The sequence below is a fragment of the Schistocerca gregaria genome, chromosome 1 (assembly GCF_023897955.1).
Source record: "Schistocerca gregaria isolate iqSchGreg1 chromosome 1, iqSchGreg1.2, whole genome shotgun sequence".
NCBI lineage: Eukaryota > Metazoa > Arthropoda > Insecta > Orthoptera > Acrididae > Schistocerca > Schistocerca gregaria.
Window position 1 is genome coordinate 785,393,707 of NC_064920.1, and position 17,579 is coordinate 785,411,285.

A 17,579-nucleotide genomic window follows, 5' to 3' on the forward strand; every position below is an offset into this window, starting at 1 on the left:
TCAGAAGTTTAATGTCTTTTGCTTGAGTATGTCCAGAAAAGTGGTGGAGGTATTAATTATACAGGAGATGACTGCTTCCATCAACCATCCGACAGAGGAAGATCTCCATGTCTTTGTCGTCAGTACAGGATGCCAAGTGCGCTGTGAGTAGGACGGAAGAAGTTATTACGTCAAGACCGACTGAATGTTACAAGTGTAATGAAAATTGTGCATGCGCTTTTAGCAGACAGTGGCAGAAGACGTAACTTAAAATCCAAGATACCTGACATTTATCAAATCCGAGTTACTTCAAATGGCTCGGAGCACTATGGGACTTAACCTCTGAGGTCATCAGTCCCCTAGAACTAACCTAAGGACATCACTCAGATCCATGACAGAGGCAGGAATCGAACCTGCGACTGTAGCGGTCGCGCGGTTCCAGGATGTAGCGCCTAGAACCAATCGGTCACCCCGGCCGGCAATCTGAGTTAGTGATTAGTCTCCAAGGATTTCATTTTTGGAGGGACTTTAAGATATTAAACACTAATGTACCTCCATTTCTTTTTTCATGTAGTGAATTTTCAACCAGACCAGTAAAAGACAATAAGTAAACAAATAGCAGTAACGACGCAGTGCCAAATGGAGGTACCATGATTGTGTATCATGATACTTATTGGAGCGGTGAGAGAGGGGGGAGCTGCGGGGAGAGAGAGAGACGACCTACGCAGGGACACAAACAGTCGCAGTATAAACATATACACCCGTTGCCACTGCGAGATCGGGCTGAAGTGCTTAATAGGTGTCGCAAATTGCGGGTGAGTGGTGGAGCTACAAGTGAAAGGAGCGCGGACGGGCGTGGGTCGCGTCCAATGGCGAGCCGACCCTGATGGGTCACATCCGGCAGCTATGAGTCGGCTGGAGGCTGTGCCCACTGCTGGTCCACCTCAGACACACGCAGACGCGAGCTGGCCGCTGGCGTCTCGCCTGTCCACGCACAGCAGGTAGGTGCTAAACACCGCCATTCTCCCGCCTACCTACCTATCACAGCTTTCGCGTTCTATAACACTTGCATCCAGTTATTGCAGCCTCCTTATATTTATCAGTCAGTCTAACATTTATAACTAATCTACTTCTCTAATTTCCCGTCGTTGGTGACGAAATGCAGGTACTCAGTTAGAAAGATACAACAGCTGTATATGACAGTTAAAAACACCAATGGCAACATCACTTTGCTCAAAGATCTATGTAAAAAAACATGTTCAGCTAAATTGTGTTCACATAATTTCCGTCCTAACGTTGACGAGCTACGCGCCTGCACTCGGCGGCGATGGATATGGCATTGTTTGAAAACACTGTTACGTGCGAAGAAGCAGTTTGTCCAAGCTAAAGGAACACCTCGGCAAGGTGGCAATGCCGTCGTGTTTGTGCCTAAGGAAAATAGAGGAGAGTGGCCGATAACGACCTAAACTTGTGGGGTGGCCGGTAAAAGTCAAATATTTGTTACTTCATTATGTCATTATGAAAATACACTTAAATTATCTGTGCGTGCTTGACATCTACCTCCGCCGTTTGGAAATTTTGGGGTCAACCGGAAAGCGATGGAGAACATACTGATAACTTCGTCTGCCAGTCCACATTACTCTTTGTTCTCACTGAAATAAATTGTTCCTACCTGCCATTTAACCAGCGGTATCAGGACCAATGCCCATAAAAAAAAGTTTAGATTTTTAACTGATTGATGTATTTTGCAAAAGTTCACACATACAAAATATAAGTCTTAGTATTCTAACTACTTCCTCTATCGGAAAAAAAATTAACAGAGGAGATGCGACCTCCGTGGGATGTTCCAAGTAAAATGGTCTGTCGCCCTGATTTCTAATCCCAAAAGTTAATCGCTCGCCGTAAAGTTGGAAAATACTCTCGCCATTTGCCACACGGTTTTGTCAACATTATGTGCGGAACACAAACAAATACTTCCGTGAAATCTAAGCGATTTTTGATGGTGTACAATCCTCGCGAGATCACTTCCAACTTTTACCGAAAACGCATTCAAGTCTGCTCAACTCTGATGTCATCCGAAGCACAACGCACTCAGGCGTTGGACTGATGCGAACAGAATGATGGCTCGGTGCGAAGTTTCTCTTTTCACGGCCTCTCTGGCTGTATTTATGTAGGGGTACAGTGGACCGCCAAATAGAACATCTGCTATCAACCGCCGTATGCACAGGTAGCAGTATCTAAATGGTCTCTTTCTCACAAACATGTTAATTAATAACTCTGTCGTTTGCCGGCTAGAATTTTTTGAACGGAACCAACAGTAGAACATGATCTCTGAACTGCCTGTTTCAGATTCCTCGTACCCATTATTATTTACAATTTAGTTTCGAAACTTGATGCAGCTGTATTATTTCATGAATGTAATCAAGTGCTGTAATCAGAACATTCCATTAAAAATGCAAATGATACTTAATCTACCATGAACAAGGACGTTTTCGTTCCAAATGAAAACTGACAGAGGTAGCTTATTGGTCTCACATATTTAATGGTTTTACATGGAACTGAGGCTGTATACGAATTTTCAGCATTGTGAATCTAATATTTTGCGGCTTCAATTTTTCGTAAAAACGTGGATTTTGGCCAAAATATTTCTCTGCTCAAGTTGAGACTTAAAACTTTTAATTATTACATATTCTGACTAATTTTTAGCTAACAAATTTTATTATTCAGCGCCACATATTTTTCCCTAAAGATCGTATTTTTTGCCTATCACATTCATTTCATCATTCTGAGACTTTTTGTTAACATTAATGTATGTAAGCATACACTGACGAAGTTAGGAAGAGTTATTTTAATTTTTAATTTCACTCCTGAAGTATGATGCTATTCTTTGTGTGTTAAGTACAGGCGCATTATGATGACATCGAGCTGGTAGTAGTGAACTGTGGTAAGCTCCGGAACACTAGCTTGCCACTGAACTTCTTGAATTATTACGGCGCTTGTTTTGCCTCAAATTCTAGCAGTCTTTCAAGTGGAGCGCTGAACCCCACACGATTGTATGGAAATACGTGCATGGAGCAACAATTAAACACAGACAGGCGCCTTTTTGTGACAATACTGCTAACTTACTGTAACTTTCACGACATAGATTTTAATTGTGACGTCTACAAATCCTCGTTTCGTCTGAATAAACGACTGACAGCTTTAATTCAGATGTTTCATTTTTTTTGTAAGAATCTGATGCGTGAAGCTTTTTCTGAAACTGTATTGCCCCGTCCATTCATGGTGACTTGCTTATTCTGACATCTTTTAAAACAAAATGCCATAGACAGAACAATGGATCTTGGAGAAGTCCAGTTCTGTGCGATAAACCTTGTCATGTTTCAGCAATGTTGCTACTTTTTGTGTTGTCCGTAATGTCATTAAAGCTGCTGCGTGATGAGACATCTACCCACATCTCCAGCAGGATATTCATTGTATAAATTCACCTTCTTCTTCTTCTTTGGAGTACTTACCTGAGTCCCAATCGTCTCAGCGTCGTGTTCCTCCTCACAACCTGCACTATCGACTTAATTAATTTTTAACATTTTGCTCGCACAGTCTGCAAGCTTTTGCTTCCGCACTGTCTCTTCTTTCTCCCGCTCACCGTCGTGGCTGCCCGAGAAAGTATTTTCTGCAGTCACTTTCTATGATCGCACTGTCACGTACTATTTTGAACTGCAACGCGCTCTACCTATTCACGTTATAATATTTCCTCGATTTTACTGAGACCTATCTTCAGAAAAACCTACAATAATGTATTAAGTCAGAATCTACACTACTGGTCATTGAAATTGCTACACCACGAAGGTGACGTGCTACAGACGCGAAATTTAACGGACAGGACGAAGATGCTGTGATATGCAAATGATTAGCTTTTCAGAGCATTCACAAGAGGTTGGCACCGGTGACAACACCTACAACGTGCTGACATGAAGAAAGTTTCCAACCTATTTCTCATACACAAACAGCAGTTGCCCGGCGGTGCCTGGTGAAACGTTCTTGTGATACCTCGTGTAAAGAGGAGAAATGCGTACGATCACGTTTCCTACTTTGATAAAGGTTGGATTGTAGCCTATCGCGATTGCGGTTTATCGTATCGTGACATTGCTGCTCGCGTTGGTCGAGATACAATGACTGTTAGCAGAACATGGAATGGGTGGGTTCAGGAGGGTGATACGGAACGCCGTGCTGGATCTCAACGGCCTCTTATCACTAGCAGTAAAGATGACAGGTATCTTATCCGCATGGCTGTAACGGATCTTGTAGCCACGTCTCGATCCCCGAGTCAACAGATGGGGTAGTTTGACGTTTGCAAGACAACAGTTAGACGACGTTTGAAGCAGCATGGACTATCAGCTCGGAGACCGTGGCTGCGGTGACCCTTGACGCTGCATCACAGGGACAGGAGTGCCTACGATGGTGTACTCAACGACGAACCTGAGTGTACGAATGGCAAAATGTCATTTTTTTCGGGTGAATCCAGGTTCTGTTTACAGCATCATGATCGTCGCATCCTTGTTTGGCGGCATCGGAAGCGCGTATTCTTCATCGCCATAGTGTCGTATCACCCGGCGTGATGGTATGGGGTGCCATTGGTTATGCGTCTCAGTCACCTATTGTTCGCATTGACGGAACTTTGAACAGAGGACGTTACATTTCAGATGTGTTACGACCCGTGGCCCTACCCTTCATTCGATCCCTGCGAAACCCTACATTTCAGCAGGATAATGCACGACCACATGTTGCAGGTCCTGTACGGGCCTTTCTGGATACAGGAGATGTTCGACTGCTGCTCTGGCCAGCACATTCTCCAGATCTTTCTCCAACTGAAAACATCAGGTCAATGGTGGCCGAGCAACTGGCTCGTTACAATGCGCCAGTCATTACTCTTGATGAACTGTGGTATCGTGTTGAAGCTGCATGGGCAGTTGTGCCTGTACACGTCATCCAATCTCTGTTTGACTCAATGCCCAGGCGTATCAAGACCGTTATTACGGCCAGAGGTGGTTGTTCAGGGTACTGATTTCTTATGATCTATGCACCCAAATTGCGTGAAAATGTAATCACATGTCCGTTCTAGTATAATATATTTGTCCGATGAATACCCGTTTATCATCTGCATTTCTTCTTGGTGTAGCTATTTCAGTGGCCAGTAGTGTAATACATTCGTCCACATTCGTCTGAAAATTGACAAGTAGTAAATCAGTCTGTGGCCTGCTGTCAGTGCAATGTGGGTCAGGTATAGGAACTTGCACATCCTTGCGGAGTCTTACAATCTTGCGTAGGCCGAGTGCCGTAGAGTCGACTGCGGCGCCCAGGCTTCTCACCCTCCGTAGTGATGTACTGCGATGTTTTACCAAAGGTCAATAACATAAAGAGTGAAATAATTCTTGTCCCTCACCATCAGTCTCCTACATCCGGCTTTTATTAGTGTCTTCACAATATTCCAATGTACTATATTATTATAATACTTCATACAAACAATCTACAGTTCTTCTGAATAATTCTACTTATATTATTCAACTAACGGCACAATAGGCTGAGCTAGATCACGTCTTTCCTTCCCAAGAATTATCCTTACAGAAGCTATCTTTTTACAGTAATAGATACTCTCTCTCCCATCAAGGAATAAGATCTAGTGCATGGAGTGTATAACAGATTACATTCGTATAACGCCTTTGGTCTGAACAGTAGCGTAATTCCGATGCCACCAATTGGAGATGTTTTTCTTTCTCATACTAAAGTTCAATACTCTACTAATTTATAAATGCGATGTTACAACGAGACCAAGGTACTTCCCGCTACGGTCTGGTGTATGATTAGCTTTGTCCAGTAATATTGCCTCAGAAGGCACAATAAACGCCCAGTCAGATGGCAGCACCATTGTGTTCATTACAGAAAGACAGATACAGTGCTTGCTGCAGTCTACACTACTGAATCTTTGGAAGTAAAGGGCTGTCAGGCTCTAGACGTCTATTGAATATCAAATGATGGGTGGCAGTCTTGCTCCACGATACTCCTCCTACACTGTCATTTCACCGGGATCTATCCCTCGAGGAATGTATGTCATGCCACTTATAGTTCAAATAAAAATTATTGCTACTTTGAACGTTAAAACTTAATTTTTTCATGAACATGGAATGCACTCCTCGAACTAGTTTTGTCCTTCACATATGAAAACTCGTTTAGTGAGGCAGATTGTTAAAGTGACCATCATTCTTATAGTAACTTTTCTGAACCTTCTTTGCTATGCTCGAAACTCAGTTCTATGCGACAAAAATCATGAATTTTTTGCAGCATTAGTGTATCCTCATATTCTTCGTAGTCTTGCGGAACTTTCCTCTAATACCAAATTTGAATTTACCATAAATGGAATGCTGATATTGAGAACTTTTTTCCTCCTACATCTTCTTTGATGCGTGTACTTGAAACACACTCCCCTCGGAATTGTGTCACGTTTCGCTGTGTGCGCTTCATCTTACCCGGTTAACGCTTTGTAACCACGCTTCGTGGTGTTCACCATCTGTAATGTGGCCCTTTTCTCGACATCAGTTATACATTTAACGAGTATATAAGCAAGCCGTCGGATATGTTTACAAAGACATTTTCCGCTTACATGTTTCTGTTTGGCACTGCAAGATAACGATGCATGCTATTCGTTCAATCTAGAACTGTGTTGTTCTTAAACATGAGATCGTCGTAGACCCTGCCACGGCTGACATCGGAATTTGCTTTGTTGAGTTATAACAGGGTGTGTACGAATCTCGATGAGGGCTATATAAAGGTATGTCTTTTGCCACAACTGAGAGAATTTTATACTTTCCTTGGCACTTATTTCGTTTACCTCAGTGTTTTCATATTTAGTGATTTGCACCACAGACATTTTATATGGTGGCACCTCCTTGTATGCAGTAAATATTCTCGTTGTCTTCCTTCTCGAAGTGGACAGTGAATTTTGGCGCATATTGTGGAAACTCCGATCACGCTATTTTAGCAGAGCTTTAGAACGAAAGTAATTTGTCCACATCCTCCGTGACAAAGATGATTAACTAAAATGAAAAAAACCTCACTGACAGATCTTAAAAAGTAACCGGGAGAGAGGGTTGTGACCCTTAATACTAACAAATAAAACACGGAGCACTTCTAAACAGTGGGAACTTCTTATTAAACAGTTGCGTCTTAAATGACATATCCGCATCTTAACCTTTACGGTTGATCACAACCAGTAAAACTGCAAGCTATAAGATGTTAAATACACGTCTATACACTTAAATAAAAAATAAGAAATCTAAGGATAGTTTCTACCTTTAATAGGAATAAGGATGGTTACAGTTTACATCTGCACATCCACACTGACACTGTAACGTCACATATGGAACTCGACTTCGTACTTATAGTTGTCGGTTAGCGACTCTTGGCCCGGATAGCCGACTTTCTTGGTTTAGGTTTTTGGCCATCTTTCTACACTTTTAATTTAACAAATTCCGGGTCAGTTGCCTTTTATGCCTGAAGCACCCAGTTCTAAACTAACTAATTACTGGACGATATAACAGAGGAAAGAGAGTGAACCATTCATAAACACAGAGTTTGAAGTTGCTAGACTAGGTTGTGGAGGCTACAAAGCATAATCACAGTCTTTCACATGACCTGTCTTCAAGTTGCGTTGTTCAGGGAAATCTGAGCACCCGTTGATTGGTTAATTTGGTGGATGGGACCAAACAGTGAGTTCATCGGTCCTATCGGATTAGGGAAGGATGTGGAAGGAAGTTGGCCGTGCCCTTTCAAAGGAACCATCCCGGCATTTGCCTGAAGAAATTTATGGAAATAACGGAAAACGTAACTCAGAACGGCCAGACGCGAGTTTGAACCGTCTTCCTCCCGAATGCCAGTCCAGTGTGCTAACCACTGCGCCACCTCGCTCGGTTGAGCACCCGAGTCTGGTTAGTGTCAAGCTGTCCAGGGTGTCTACATATTAGTAATTGCTATTAAGAAAATATACATATCAGGTATATTTTCGCTTACAGCACAACGTGACCATTACTGCACTGGTTATGTTACTTAGTATGTAAAATTCGTAATGTTAGTTTTACTTACGATAAGTTTCAGGCTATTGAAATATGGATTCCATTTACAGAAAGCATGATGAGCGCAACACCCAGCAAGTCGTGGCCATTTTGTGCTTTGGTGCTGTTAGCTGTGAATCTGCCACAAGCCATGTAAGTGCCAAGATGTATTCATGCTGTTGACACATTACACATCATGTCATTTTATTATACTATTGGGTATTGTTGGTCAATCAAAGAAGATACTGTTGCGTATTTACTCTCAAGTCAATGTTTTCATTGTGTTTTAATAAACTGATAGAAGCTATGTAAAAATTGTAGAAATAAGAACGAAGTATAAGAATTGCACGATAAGGTTTCACTGCAAGTTATACAGTCCTAGTAAATTAGGTTAGATGCACTAAGATGTTAAAAGTAACAAACGTTATATAACTGAATGTGATTTCTTTAATAAGTAATTGTTCATAATGTAAATATAAAGGCGTATTTCTTGCTCTTATTTTTCATTAGTTATTACTTCAGCAATATTTATTTTGCTTCGGTTTTTCATTTATTATTACTAGTACCTCAACAATTTTTCCCTGATTGCAAATAAGAACTTATTGAAACCCTTATTATTCAATTAAATTTTACAGTGGTCACTGTAAAGAAACGAATTATGATGTTAATCTTTTTTGTTTTCTTTCCTATTTTTGTAGGTACTTGAACACGTGAAAATAGATGAGTATTTGCTTCTCCTGCTAACATTACTATTTTTCCTTGATCCCACTTACATAATGTTATGCCATTTGGCGCAGACAGACGTGGCTTCAGCTCTTATATAGAGAATGGGCAGTAGTAACGCTTTTCTTTTGAAAGCGAAAACTGTTCAGATGTTGGCCAACACTCTGGATAGATATTTTGACCTGGTACGGGATGTGTTTCTCTAGTTTATATGGAACTTACATGTTGTATGAAACGTTGACTGGGTAAGTTGCATATGAATCCACCTGACTGCTTTCTGTATTGTGGCTAACTTAGTGGAGTAGTCAGTGATGTTGAGAAAGTAATGTCAAAAACACTTCTTGCTTTCATGGGTAATTGGGTGGGTCTTCGCTACTCGACAGGTTCCCAGGTTCTCTGCACTTGATCGATACTGGAACCTGCGGTTTTCCCCTGACACCTGTTTGATACCTCACTGTACCTTTAAACGGGAGGAGGATTGTGGTTTAACCTCACATTGATTAGGAGTTCATTAGAGACGGATCACTAACTTTTGCTGGGGAAGGACACCAGCCACGTTGCTTTGAAGAGAACCTTCGCAGCATTTACCCTATAAGCGATCTACAATAACTACCAGAAAACTAAACGTTGATGACTGGAAGAAGACTTGAACTGCCGTCCTCCCGTCTGCGAATTAGACTGTTAACCAGTAGCGAGTTTGTCCGATGTCAAGAGATACGCAGTTTCTGTAGTTGCCTGAAAACTTACATGAGGACTTGCCCCATTCCCCGCATGCTAACTGCACCTGACATGTCATGGCAGTGTGACCAAAGTACTGGTGTTTGTAGCCGTACGATGTGTTAACGATGCAGGAGCAATGCTATTAATAACAGAAATACTAATTTCACATAGCACTGGTGAATTACACTCCTGGAAATTGAAATAAGAACACCGTGAATTCATTATCCCAGGAAGGGGAAACTTTATTGACACATTACTGGGGTCAGATACATCACATGATCACACTGACAGAACCACAGGCACATAGACACAGGCAACAGAGCATGCACAATGTCGGCACTAGTACAGTGTATATCCACCTTTCGCAGCAATGCAGGATGCTATTCTCCCACGGAGACGATCGTAGAGATGCTGGATGTAGTCCTGTGGAACGGCTTGCCATGCCATTTCCACCTGGCGCCTCAGCTGGACCAGCGTTCGTGCTGGACGTGCAGACCGCGTGAGACGACGCTTCATCCACTCCCAAACATGCTCAATGGGGGACAGATCCGGAGATCTTGCTGGGCAGGGTAGTTGACTTACACCTTCTAGAGCACGTTGGGTGGCACGGGATACATGCGGACGTGCATTGTCCTGTTGGAACAGCAAGTTCCCTTGCCGGTCTAGGAATGGTAGAACGATGGGTTCGATGACGGTTTGGATGTACCGTGCACTATTCAGTGTCCCCTCGACGATCACCAGAGGTGTACGGCCAGTGTAGGAGATCGCTCCCCACACCATGATGTCGGGTGTTGGCCCTGTGTGCCTCGGTCGTATGCAGTCCTGATTGTGGCGCTCACCTGCACGGCGCCAAACACGCATACGACCATCATTGGCACCAAGGCAGAAGCGACTCTCATCGCTGAAGACGACACGTCTCCATTCGTCCCTCCATTCACGCCTGTCGCGACACCACTGGAGGCGGGCTGCACGATGTTGGGGCGTGAGCGGAAGACGGCCTAACGGTGTGCGGGACCGTAGCCGAGCTTCATGGAAACGGTTGCGAATGGTCCTCGCCGATACCCCAGGAGCAACAGTGTCCCTAATTTGCTGGGAAGTGGCGGTGCGTTCCCCTACGGCACTGCGTAGGATCCTACGGTCTTGGCGTGCATCCGTGCGTCGCTGCGGTCCGGTCCCAGGACGCCGGGCACGTGCACCTTCCGCCGTCCACTGGCGACAACATCGATGTACTGTAGAGACCTCACGCCCCACGTGTTGAGCAATTCGGCGGTACGTCCACCCGGCCTCCCGCATGCCCACTATACGCCCTCGCTCAAAGTCCGTCAACTGCACATACGGTTCACGTCCACGCTGTCGCGGCATGCTACCAGTGTTAAAGACTGCGATGGAGCTCCGTATGCCACGGCAAACTGTCTGACACTGACGGCGGCGGTGCACCAATGCTGCGCAGCTAGCGCCATTCGACGGCCTACACCGCGGTTCCTGGTGTGTCCGCTGTGCCGTGGGTGTGATCATTGCTTGTACAGCCCTCTCGCAGTGTCCGGAGGTAGGTCTGACACACCGGTGTCAATGTGTTCTTTTTCCATTTCCAGGAGTGTAAATGCAGTTGCTGCTGTCAATTCAGGTTCCGTATTCACGTACATCATGATAATGCTCTTACAACTAACACTGTTTTCTTTGTCATTCTTTTATGAGGTCGTTGATTTTCATTGACGTCGAGTATGTTGTGTTTGGTATTTGGAATCAGTATTTGCATTGGTCTACGACATGCCACTGATTCAATGAGTAAACTACTATTTTGCAGCGTTTGAACAACATTAACTATACAAGTTATCTACTCAAACGCATCATAATACAAAATTCGGAAAACTTTAAAGATTATATTTATTTACCCTATTTAATAGTACCTGCGTCAGTAACACAGGATCTTACATGATGTCACATTTTATGAGAAAAAGACAGGACATGTAATTAATTGTCTAATTATTAAATTCCAGAATAAAACTAGCAATGAGAACAAAAATAGTACAAAAATAACAGATGTAGAGCATACGAATGTTCCTAGCTTGCAGGATCGTTATAAACTTTCTCTGGTGGTAAATGTTCTATTAATATTGGCTCAATACATTGTTTCACATATTTTAGTGGACGTTGGAATTCCTTGGAGGTCTACTGAAATGGTTACGGTTGAATTATTTTAATTACTGAGTTGTATTTCAAGCCACGAACTATTCGGGAAGTAGAGGGTTGCCCCAGAGGGCACCCACCAACGATTAATTTTCCCACTATGTCCATTCATTCCACGAACACGCAATTCTGTTTAAGGTTGTGAAATTCCATCTGTAACGGTTTCTACCATCCTCACACTACCGTTCGATAAACTAGTACAACTACTTGGTCGCAGTACTAACGTCACTACACCAGAGCTGGTTGCTGAAGGAAGCTGGCAGCTTCAAGTAACAAAAGCCTGGTGGAAGTGACCATTCGTCGGCTCCTAAACACCAGTGTTAACAAACCCGAACACACTTTACGTCTTCCAGGTTCTCTGAGGAGCCAGTCGTGTAACACTAGGCGCGAAACTGCGTAGGTCAGCGAAATAGGAGTGGCTACCTCTCGCTTCGATGCAGACCATTCTTGGTATTTCGTTAGTACGGCACTGGGTAACACATATGTAATGTGGCTCTTCGAAAAGAGGAAGTGCAGTGGGGAGTGATTCAAAAAATTGTTTCGGTTACTGAATAAAATCTGTTATTTAAACTATGCTGTAAATATTTAAAGAAAGCCATTTTTATATACTACCTATTTTTGACGTCGTAGTTGAACCAAGCTTTTTCAGAAAATTACGTGCACTGTGACCTTGTAATTAACTTTAAAAACGTCTCGTAGTGTGCAGCGTTAATTCAGAAGGCGACACTGCATCAGGTGGTCCCGCTCTTTTACCTCACAGCACTTGTACAGAAGAACTGCTTCATTGAGCTGCTGGCCCCATTGTTGCATTTTGGTCTTGCAGTGCATGGCACATCACTAGGACAGAGTGGCGTGGTAGAGAGGGGACGACAGCCGCAGCCAATTGAAAGCAAGCTAAATATCACTGCCTGCTCAAGTTGCTCGAATAACTAGTGACATTATGACGGATATGTTTTAACTCATGAACTACTGGATTATTTATGGTGCATTTAAAAGTCTACAAAGAACTCACAGACTTGTAATTTTTTTGAATGGGAACTGTTTTGCAGCGGTGTTCAGTCAGTCTCTGGACTACAACTGAAGGGACAAAATCAATTCAGGCAAATCCGATCGTTTACTTATGGCTGCCTCCAAGTTCTTTTTTCAAAACTGGATGGTATCTAGCAGACTGCAGTTAGCTCTGTACTCTATCTCCCAACTGAGTCTGTCCGTCACCTGGGGTCCCTTCACATATAGCTATATTCTGTGGCATTCAATATTCAAGTTTTTATACGCTAAATTACTGTGGACCTGTGACACTTCGAGACGTTCCCTTTCATTCATCTGTATGAAAATTTAACGAAATGGCGCAAATAGGTCGGAGAAAATAGTTGATTCCATGTGTTGGGCATTGTAGTGACACCTGACCCTATAACATTTCTTCAATTGCTAGTCACAAGTTCCACCGTGTGAAGTTAAAACGGCGGTGGTGGTGGACCACGTCCCGTCGACAACCAGGTTATCAGAGACGGAGCGCAAGCTCGGGTTAGGGAAGGAATGGGAAGGAAATCGGCCGTGCCCTTTCAAAGGAACCATCCCGGCATTTGCCTGAAACGATTTAGGGAAATCACGGAAAACCTAAATTAGGATGGCCGGAGACGGGACTGAACCGTCGTCCTCCCGAATGCGAGTCCATAAAACGGCGGTATAGTAACTTAATAACCACGACGTTGGAAATATGGCAGCCATATTCTTCATGGCTACAAGTTCAGAAAGAACTTCCGTTTAACTACTGAAAGTAAACATAATAAAGAATTAGTCACACCCTCCACGGGAAACATCATGCCAATATATGTTTATTCACTAAGTCTATATCCAACTAAGGCCACATTTTCATGACTGGGTCCGCAGAGCTACTAAACTACAGAGATGTTGATTGACATGTGTGACTCGTTAGTCGAAATAGTCTGAGATGTTTTTATGGAATTAAGATGAGCTGACTGAGCTTAGCAGTTCAGATGTGATGCGCTGCCTGATTGCTACTGAAACAAGGATCGTATCCACGAAGCACTAAGAACAAGTCTGTCGTCATCTTGGAAGCGAGAGTGCCCAGAGCTCATTCACCGTAAAGACACAGAATAAAGGACGACGCTTCTCCATCGAGAATGTTCAAATAAGCATCCTTCTATTTCACGGGTACCTGAATGAATGGGAAAAAGTCATGCTACGAACATCACCCCCAAAACTTCAACAGAACCTCTTCCAGTCACATACGCTCCACACACTGCTGGTTAAAAACCTGACGGAGCTGTCGGAGCACTCGGTGCCTTGCGTCACTTGAGAACAGGCAGCATGACGATTCGTCGTATCACACCACACGCGTCCAGTCAGGCAGTGTCTAGTTTCTGTGTCGTTTGACGCACTGAAGAAGCGCAACTTCACGCGGGCCGTTGTGGGGAATAGCTTTTCGTGAGGTATACCGACTCCAAGTGTCCACTGCAGACGGTTTCTTTGGCAATGTTGGATCGGATGTTGGTTGAGCTGGACAGATGCAAGTCCTGTCGACTTTGATAGGACTGCTGATGACAAGACGTGACGCTCGTTTGCTGTCACTGCCGGTTAGAACCTGTTAGCGACCACTGTTCTTATCCATATTACGTGGCTAAGAGAGTAGTGGTACACCATTTCTTGAAAAACATTAAAATGTCCGTGTTGATTAAAGAGGGGCCTTAAGTAAGTAATGCAACATGTTTTTCGGAAAGCAGGCTTGTTTAATTCAAGATTGCAATACCCCATATAATTCCCCAACCTTTTGGCTAGAAAGCCCAGTCAACGTCTTGTTGTAACAATAACGGCCACATCATTCACGAACTGCTTCTCGCGGAGTTCATCGTTCGTTGTTCCAATCTGAGGAAGTCAGAAGGTGCGAGAACCGGGCAGCAGGGTGGGTGAGGAAGAACAGTCTAATGAAGTTTTATGAGTTCCTCTCGGGTGCACACCTTGTGTGAAGTGTTGTCATGGAGAAGGAGAAGCTAGTTTCCATTTTTTTGTCGACGAACACGCCGAAGGGATTTCGTCATTTTCCCGAGGGTAGTACAGTACGCTTCAGAGTTGAGGGAGGACTTGAAACAGAATAACCCTTTTCAGAGCCCCAGACGACCGTCACCATTACTTTACCGGCTGAGGGCGCGACTTTGAACTTTTTCTTCATAGGAGATGTTGTGTGGTGGTATTCCATTGATTACCGTTCTGTTTCCGGTTCGAGATGATGAGCCCATGTTTCATCACCTGTGGCGATATTCGTCAAACAATTTTCATAATCAGCCTCGTAACGCGCAAGCAATTCCGCGTGGTAGGTCCTTCGTTGCTCTTTAGGGGCTTTTGTTAGACGGTGAGGAAACCAGCAGGCACATATCTTTGGGTACCCCAACTGACGACTGTGTCAGCACTACCAACAGAAACGTCCAGTTGTGCAGCGAGGCGTTTGACTGTGATCGGTCTATCACCTCGAATGAGAGTGTCTGCGTGTTACGGCTTGCAGGACACTCGGGCATATGCGGCGATCGGGAACGCAGAAAATCGGACAGGTTTGCCCGACCTTGTGGCGATGATGAAAAAACGCCCTGCCCAACGGTTCACCGTGCATTTGTTCAGTGCCAAGTCTCTGTAGACATCCTGAAAGCGCCTCTGAATATATGTTACGTTTTGGTTTTCCGCCAAAAGAAACTCAATGACAGGTCTCTGCATAGGTCACACCTCCGTTACAGATGCCATTTTGAAGGCTACTTACAGCGCCGCCACCTATGAAACTACAGGGACTTGAAGTAGGAATATTCCATCATATCCCACAGCAAATTCCGCATATTTTCAACAGAAATTGACGGAGAAAAAAATGTATCCCCTCACTTTCTGAACGTCCCACGTAATAAGAAACAGGGCAACTTCATTCACGGTGCGGACATAAACACAACCAAACATGACACCTCTTTTCTGCTGTTATGTCAGGTTTCCACAACAACCCAGCTTACTCTGTTGAATCCAAACCACCCACTGGCACATATACACTACTCCACTGAGATACCTTAGGCGTCGGTGATTTCCCTAAATCACTCCAGGCAAATGCCGGGATGGTTTCTCTGAAAGGGCACGGCCGTCTTCCTTCCCCATCCTTCCCTAATCCGATGAGACCGATGACCACGCTGTCTGGTCTCCTTCCCCAGAACCAACCAACCAACCTTAGGCGTGGAGTTGAAGGGCACATGACCGCCTGACACCAGTTCTACTTCATCTACAGCTCTCCAACGCGGACAGTTTGCTCTTCTAAGGAAGTGACTAACATTTTGTACCATGAGCTCACATACACACTACCTGATCAAAAGCATCCGGATACCCCTAGTGATGCGGAATTGACCACTAGATATCGTGAGAGTCGCACCCGCCACTATAAAAGTACCAGCGGAAGAATGGTTCTATTGGAGTACAAAATAGTCCAAATTGCACCTGTTTCAAAGAGCTTGACTGTAACGTGTGCTATCAATTTGCTCAATCTACGTTCCCCAACACCCTTAAAAATTGTCTCAAAAAGTTTGGCATGCGAACCTAATCCTGCTTTTTTTTAACACACACCTCGCCTCTCATTGCCACAAGTTCTCCTAACTTTAACTCGCTCACAACCACTAGTCCATAAGTCGCTCATATGCATCCTCTCTCGCTTGCACATTCCCACGTACTCATTCAGCCCAACTTATTGACATTATTTCTTTGTGCCTCTCTGTCACTGTTTCGAACCTCATACTCATTGTCTCCTTCGATTTGTCCTACTACTACTGCCACTTTCTCTCACTGTTTCTTCTTCATCTTTCTACTTCAACTATCTTATTCATTCCTTCCCACTCCTGTAGTCTCTTCTTAATTGTCATTGTCATATACTGTGTCTCTCATTGTCACTGGCTCTCATCCACTTCCACTTTTTTCTTCTCTTTATTCCTGAGACACTTCAATCGTTGTAAGCGTTTGCAAGTCGAAAGCTGACATATGTGATTGTGAAGTGGCAACGTGGAACAACGACAGCTAAACAAAGACGAAACATTCCTCATGCACTGACCGAGAAGGACCGACGAGCATTGGAGAAGATGAATCCTGAAAATCGCACGAAATCACCGGAAGGAAGCACTCTTTGAGTTCCAAAGTGCTACCAGTAGTCCAGTTAGCACAAAGGCAGTGCGTAAGGAGGAGTTAAAAAGAGTAGGGTATAATCGTCGAGCTGCTCTTCAAAGGCCACACGTCTGTGTAGTCGTGTGTGAAGAGTAACGCTGCAGCACAATCGATGACTGGAGTGATGAGTCACGCTGTACCCTCTGACAATCCGATGGAAGGATTTAGTTTTGGTGAATGCCTGGAGAACGTTAACCTGAAGTGCCAGCAGTGGAATATGGAGAAGGTGGAATTTCGTTTGTTGGGTGTTTTTCCTTGTTTTGTTGTAATCCCCTCGTTGCGCTTCAGGAAACGGTAAATGTGGGAGGATAGGAACAAATTTTACAGCGTTGTGTATTGCATACAGTAGAGGATCATTGTTTGTAACAGCGTGACAGTACAAAATATCATAAAGAAGCATATGTGATTCAGTGATCTGTGGACAATAACATTCCTGAAACGGTCTGGCCAACCCATAATGTCGACCTGAATTCAATGAAAAACCTTTGGGGTGACTTAGACCGTCGCCCTCATTCCAGGCCCCAGTATTCTTCATCAATATCTTCAGTGGTTGCGGATGTTGAGAAAAATAGGCTGTTATTTATCCACAGACATTCACGCACCTCAATGAAGGTATTCCCAGCAGAGTTCAAACTACAGTAAAGGCGAAGGGGCGAAACATCCTTTATTAATGTA

General features: G+C 43.9%; 1 protein-coding gene across 1 annotated transcript in view; it reads left to right on the forward strand.

The window, feature by feature from the left end:
* The first annotated feature begins 809 nt into the window (after window positions 1–809).
* LOC126269352 (glutamate-gated chloride channel-like) overlaps window positions 810–17,579 on the forward strand; it is a 128,132-nt gene continuing 111,362 nt past the window's right edge. The window contains exons 1-2 of the mRNA XM_049973988.1: window positions 810–980; window positions 8,153–8,234. Coding sequence (XP_049829945.1) covers window positions 8,158–8,234 — 77 coding nt within the window. The 5' untranslated portion in view covers window positions 810–980; window positions 8,153–8,157. The remainder of the gene's footprint in view (window positions 981–8,152; window positions 8,235–17,579) is intronic.